General features: G+C 35.1%; 1 protein-coding gene across 3 annotated transcripts in view; it reads right to left on the reverse strand.

The window, feature by feature from the left end:
- The window catches only part of LOC307144504 (lysosome membrane protein 2-like), a 44,417-nt gene that overhangs the window by 36,791 nt on the left and 126 nt on the right, over positions 1-7,500 (reverse strand). For 2 of the 3 annotated variants that reach the window (XR_013818773.1, XM_079846898.1), the window contains exon 1: positions 7,270-7,500. This exon is cut by the window's right edge. Coding sequence is in view for 2 of the 3 variants with exons in the window: in XM_079846898.1 (XP_079703024.1) it covers positions 7,270-7,392 (123 nt within the window). In the remaining variant the exon portion in view is untranslated. The remainder of the gene's footprint in view (positions 1-7,269) is intronic. The other variant, XM_079846897.1, reaches the window with a different exon arrangement.

The raw sequence follows: 7,500 nt of genomic DNA on the forward strand, positions 1-7,500 counted from the left end.
TTATTTTGTGCTTATTTTCTATGCAAAGCACTTTTGAATTGCCATAGTGTATGAAATGTGCTATACATAAACTTGCCTTGCTTTGCATTCCACATCTAAACCACATTAAACTCACTAACCTTCAGCAAACGTGCATTAAGAGTTTATTTAGCACAATGAGTTTCTTCCCTATTAAACTACTGAAGCTCTTTCTCACACACACACATACGAGAGGCTGGACTGAATAACCCCTCATTAACACACACACACACACACACACACACCTCACAGATCACATGACCATCAGCTCATACTCATTCCTGAACATTTCTTTTCTTCACTTCTTTTCTCATGTAAAAATCCACCAGCCAAGACCTCTAGAAAAAACGCTGAAGAATTCGTCCAGAACAATGACGTGTTTATACTAATCTAAGCTTCACTGCTATTTAAGACACTTTCAACGGCCAAAAGAGCATTTTTAATTAAATGTCGAAATCCAGCTACACAATCTTCCAAAGAATCATACATATATAAATATATATATATATATATATATACACTATTGTTTTGGGGTTGGAATAACAACTCTCTTCTGCTCACCAAGGCTGCATTTATTTAATCAAAAATACAGTAAAAATTGTGAAATATTATAACAGTGTAAATCATCTGTTTTCTATGTGAATATATAGTAAAGTGTAATTTATTCCTGTGATCAAAGCTGAATTTTCAGCATCATTACTCCAGTCTTCAGTGTCACATGATCCTTCACAAATCACTCTGATATGATGATTTTAGTGATGTATTTTATTTTTCGGGATTCTTTGATGAATAGAAAGTTCAAAAGAACAGCATTTATTTGAAATAGGAATATTTCATAACATTATAAATGTCTTTACTGTCAATTTTGATCAATTTAATGCGTTGATTTAGTATTAATTTGAATTGAAGAGGTATTCATTTCTTCTTCTTTTTTAGATCTTACTGACCCCAAACATTTGAGTGCACACTTTACTCTGCTATCGAAACTATTTCATGAAATAGATTATTAAACAAGGAAATTAGAAGTAGAAGTGCAGAAGTGATTGTGTAAAGTGTAAAGTAGAAGTGATTGTACGGAGCCAGCAGGGAAAACAGGCTGAATGCAGATAAGAAAATTCAACTATTTTACTAACTATGCACATTTATATGGAAAAACATTTCAGATCAGATGTTTCAGTGCTGATACGACTTGGCAAGGGCAACAAGCATGAAGTATATCCTCCTGGGACCCAGGAATAGACTTTTGCCTACTGTAGTGGACATTATATTTTAGTGAATTTCTCTGACATCATATATGTCACATGTCACATGACCTGGGTGTCCTGTAAAGAGCACATTCAGGACTTTCCAGAGACACCAAATGTTTGGAGGTTTCACCATAAAAACAACTTCTCCTTGGCCTTTAAAAATGTCTGACATTAATTTAGTAATCAAATGTAGGAAATATGATAATATATTGTAATTATAATTTAAATCGGACTACTTTTCAAATTGTATTTCATAAACCAACATCTCAGGAAAACATTATGGGCTTTCAAATCAAAAAATTACTTTCTGTTCCAGAACAGGGCATTGATTTCACACATGTAGAGGACATCAGGACTTACATCATGATTATCAGGCATTCTGGGAGACACAACAAGTGAATATGGAAATAAGTTATACATCAATATTCCTATGAAATATTAGATATTATTATTAAAATGTTGCTAATTATTACTCAAATTATTACACTTCTTTGTTCATTAAATGTTGCTCCAAGAACACATTAATGTGCACATTAGATACAGTGTATAGATTCATTGCATTGAATGGGAAAATTAATTTATGGCCATTATATCCACATATTGCATAAAGTAAAATGGTGTATCAATTAATTCCGTTATATCTTTCATAACATAGTTGAGAATCATCTTTATACAAATTTTGGTTAAAAAAATCCTGAAACCCCAAAATGTATTGGTGATTGAAAAATAAATCCCATTGTTTTTGTTTATACATATAATTTCATGTCATTTTATTTTGTAAACAACTGAGTCAACTGAGTCAAAACAAAAATGTTTTTTTACCATTTGTTTCTTATGCTCTAAACAATGTGATGACATGAAAGAAAAAAAAAAGAAAAAATTCTGGGTCTCAGGAGGATATCACAGAGAAGAATGTATTTGTTCTGTAGGAAGGTACTGTCAACATCTGTTGCTCATTAGGAAGGACCTCCGTGTTCGGATGGTGAATTCTCTATGCTACACACAGTACAACAGTCTTTCTGGATCCCAACACACATGTGGTGATGTAAGCCGGACACTGACCATATATCGACTTATGGATTCATGTGGATTCAAACATGCATACCTATAGACTAAACTCATAATACGCATATGCACGCTATATCAGTGTTCTCACAGGTTCGCGTTTTTAAAGTTTGCGCAGAGAGAACTTAAGGGTTTTCTGTTAGAACAGAGTCGTGTTAGCGGCCCCTAAGTTAATAACTAATGATCGTTGCGATGGAAGTGAATCAATCAAACTAACTTTATCTGGACAATAACTTTATTCTAGATCTGCTGTCAAGCCTAAACAATCTCAGTTACTGTAATTTCCTATTATCACTGTAAAGCTGCTTTGAAACAGTCTGATAAAGCGCTATATAAATGAAGGTGACTTGACTTGACTTGTTATACAATGTATCTTTCTATATGATGTAATGTACATTCTTACTGGTTAACTCTGAGAAACTCCCCTTATATTCTTACTATGGGCCCTATTTTAACGATCTAAGCGCATGGTCTAAAGCGCAGGGCGCAAGTTCACTTAGGGCGTGTCCGAATCCACTTCTGCTAGTTTAACGACGGGAAAAATGGTCGGCGCTCTCGGCGCATGGTCTAAAAGGGTTGTCCCTATTCTCATAATGAGTAATGGGTGTGTTCTGGGATTTACGTGCGTTAAATCAATCAGAGTCTCATCTCCCATTCTCTTTATATGCCAGTTGCGCTCGCGCCATGGCGGATTCACTATTTACATGACGGAATTTGATAGTGGAAAGACTGAACGCGTCACCAGAGCGCAAATGGAACTGTTCGTGCGCGAGGTAAAAGTACGGAAGTAGAACATCTACGGGACAAGCCAGATTCCACCATATCTTTATGTACACAATAATAATTTTTTACATTGTAATCCTTTTATTTTAAATATTTGGCATGTTTGTGTGGACCTGAAAATGATAACTGTGTCGGACTGAAATCAAAAAACACTTGCGTCGTGCTTGGCGCTGCATTGCGCCGGGTGTAAGATAGGGCCCTATATCTTCTGAGATAAAGATGCTAATAAACTTGAGAGATACTTTTCTCCCTCAGCGCTGGGTCATTGTTCATTCAAATGCTAATTGCTAGAAGGACTGGAATGAGGCACATGAAATTCTAATTCTAACAGTAGCCTAAAAATTCTTCATAATATCTGTGACAATAAATTCATTGCTTTTCTAACTAAGGGTGTATTCACACCAGGAAAGTCCGATAGTTCACTTGCTTTGGTCCGGACCAAATAGAATGTTGATTTTTTTTTTGTTTGGTACGGTTCGCTTTCACACTGCTCTTTTTGCAAGTGAACCAAAATGTGTAAACAAAACCACACGTGTGCTAAGGTCGTCCATTCATTGGACAGGAATTCTCAAGCAGGGAAAAGCAGGAAGTGCACAAACAGGCTAAGCATGGAGATATTTCGTAATGTAATATTTGTTATTTTACTGATTTGGTGTTATTCTCTAAAAACGCAATATGAAGAAACTATATGGTATAGATAAAATCTATACCCGCACTGACTTGGGTCTTTACATGTGCTTCGTGAGGCACGGCACACACACGCAAGGTCTCTCGCTCCCTCTCTCTGTCGTGCGCGCGCTCTTGCTCGCTCGCTTTAGACACCATTATGCCAAAATGTCCGTTTTGTTAAGTATCCTCATAAGAGCAGTCAAATAAAAAGACGCAGTTTTCTGCAGTTGGGTCGGTTCATGTTCACACCATAAACGAACCGTACCAGAGTTCGTTTGGAACCGTACCGAGACCACCTCTTCAGCTGGGTCTCGGTTCGATTGTTTGATCCGCACCCGAGTTCGATTGCTGTATTCACACCTGCCCAAAAGGTCCGCACCAAGGGGGGAAACGAACTAGAGTTCGATTCAATCGAACCAAACGAGGCAGGTGTGAATACACCCTAAGAAAAATAACAGCACAGGGGGTGTTGCAAAGAGTTTAATCAGGTGCTTCATATATAGAACCTTTTAGGGGTTCCCATTATGGGATGAAGATAAAGGCTCTTTGAAATTGAGTCAAGAACCCTAGAGTTCTATATAGAACCGCATTGAACCTTTTTGGCATAAAGGTTCTTTAAAATTGAGTCAAGAACCCAAGAGTTCTATATAGAACTGCATTGAACCTTTTTGGTATAAAGGTTCTTTAAAATTGAGTCAAGAACACTAGAGTTCTATATAGAACCACACTGGACCTTTTTGGATTAAAGGCTCTTTAAAATTGAGTCAAGAACCCAAGAGTTCTATATAGAACCGCATTGAAACTTTTTGGCAAAAAGGTTCTTTAAAATTGAGTCAAGAACCCTAGAGTTCTATATAAACCCCATTGGACCTTTTAGGAAAAAAAGTTTCTTTAAATTAAGTCAAGAACCCAAGAGTTCCATTGGACCTTTTTGGAAAAAAGGTTCTTTAAATTGAGTTAAGATTCCTAGAGTTCTATATAGAACCGCATTGAACCTTTTTGGCATAAAGGTTCTTTAAATTGAGTCAAGAACACTAGAGTTCTATATAGAACCCCATTGGATTTTTTTGGAAAAAAGTATCATTAAATTGAGCCAAGAACCCTAGAGTTCTATATAGAACCCCATTGGACCTTTCTGGCATAAAGGTTCTTTAAATTGAGTCATGAACCCTAGAGTTCTATATAGAACCCCATTGGACCTTTCTGGCATAAAGGTTCTTTAAATTGAGTCATGAACCCTAGAGTTCTATATAGAACCCCATTGGACCTTTCTGGCATAAAGGTTCTTTAAATTGAGTCATGAACCCTAGAGTTCTATATAGAACCCCATTGGATCTTTTTGGAAAAAAGTATCATTAAATTGAGCCAAGAACCCTAGAGTTCTATATAGAACCGCATTGAACCTTTCTGTTATAAAGGTTCTTTAAAATTGAGTCAAGAACCCTAGAGTTCTGTATAGAACCACATTGAACCTTTTTGGCATACTAAAAAGATCTATCTGATCTATTATTATGGCATCATCCATTTCACATTCATCTGCCTCTAAACGGCACGTAAAAACAAAACAAAAAGCCAGAATTTATGCAGATAGACAAAAGTCTCCAGTACGAACCATGCAGACAATCTAGATGGGCGGCAAGTGTGTGATTTACTCTTCCAAACATCTGCAGAACATGATTAAAGCAGAGGTTAATCTGAGGAGTTTTATGTCTCGGATATAATCGACGGACGCCTGTAAACATGGGCGGCTCAAACAGATCGTCTGGCCACTTTAATCGGCACTGTTATTCTCGGCTGTGGGCTGAACTTGAGAGGGTTAATTGCTACTCTGGAAAAAGAACTTCCTCTTGCAATAAAATCTGCATTATTGCTGCACTGAAAGAAAACTTGGAGCAGAAATGATTTTCACTAAGAAACTGCTAGTAAATTTCACTAAATTATTACAAAGAAGTTATTACCAACAATTACCAACACAACACGTGAAACTTTGAATTAGAAAGATTGAATTTTTTTTACTTGGGAAGATTTTTTGGTGCTGAAATGCAATGAACCGACTCATCACACTAACTTATAGGCTAAAGTTGCATGAACTAGGACTCTAAAACAAACCAGCTGAACATACTTTAAAAGGATCTTTCAGCAGAAGAGCAGCAGTGGTCATGGAGAGAAACCACACACACACACACACACACACACACACACACACACACACACACACACACACAATGTGTTTCCTGTTCCTGCAGCCGATGACATTTCAATACAAACAGAGCATTGAGATCTGCTGTTAAAGCTCAAATTATTTGTGCAAACAGAATTAGATTGAGCGGTTTATATTCCTGATGACTTCAGCAGATCGTTCTCTACACTGTCTGATGAACTATCATGTGATTTCTGCAGACATGGCATTTATGTGAAGCTCTAAGTGGAAGAGTGATGGTAGCACGTGGACGAATGCAGAATGTGGTGAAGACAGAAACACTGAGCACATGTTACACGTCACTCTCTGATTACACCGACTGAGCACATGCTCGTCTCTGACACTGAACACATCGTGCTCGTTTCCCGCCACTCCATGTTCCATTGGGGTTTACGAGCTCATGAAATGGTAATAATTAAATAAAATTTAAATAAATAAATAATTTATTTATTTACTAAAAAACAATCGATATAAAACACTTACTAAAAAGTAAATAAATCATAAAAAATGTAACTAATAATATACAAATAATCATATAAAACACTTACTAAATATTAAATAAATCATAAAAATGTAAATAAATAATAAAAAACACTACAAATGTAAATAATTAATATAAAACAATTACTAAAAATTAAATAGATCATTGAAATTAAAATAAATAATTAAAAATCAAAACAAAACAGTTCCTAAAAATTAAAATACATAATTTAAGACTAAAAATAATCTATATAAAACACCTACTAAAATTTAAATAAATAAAAGAAAATAATACTTTAATTTAACACTTACAAAAAAATAAGATAAATCATAAGAATTTAAATAAATCATTTAAAAATAAAAATAATAAATATGAAACACTTACTAAAAATTGAATAAATCATAAAAAGTCAACTTAATCATTAAAAAAAATCTGAATAAAACACTTCCTAAATTTTTTATAAATCATACAAAGTAAATTAAATATTTAAAAAATAAACATGATTAATATAAACACTTAACACTAATATAAAAATAATAATAAATACTTAAATAAAAACAATCACTAAAAAATAGTTACTAAAAACTAAATAAAGCATAAAAATGTTAAATTAAAAGAAAAAAACTTATGAATAATGTAAAAGACAAAATATTATACACATTTAAAATGAATAAGATTAAAATATTTTGGCTGACAAAAAAAGTTCACTGTCATCAAGCAGCAATCAAACCCAAACCTCACACAGAGTAAGACACAAGCACTAATAAACTCCACAATGATGAATGGAGATGAAAGCAGACTCTCACCCTCTTCAGCTTGTTGTGGATCAAGGTCTGGAAAAAACCGGACACAAACAGTGCGATTCCCGAGACCAGGAGAAGAGCGCCGATGACTCCGGACGAGAACATGCAACAGGAGCCTTTCCTCATGGTGCAGGTGTAATAAAGCTGAGGCTGATGAAGCGATTCCTCTGGACGTGTGTGTGAGGTTCTCCTCCTAAACACACACACACACACACACACACAGGGTTGAAAGTT

Source organism: Squalius cephalus (assembly GCF_949319135.1).
Source record: "Squalius cephalus genome assembly, chromosome: 17".
NCBI classification, from domain to species: domain Eukaryota; kingdom Metazoa; phylum Chordata; class Actinopteri; order Cypriniformes; family Leuciscidae; genus Squalius; species Squalius cephalus.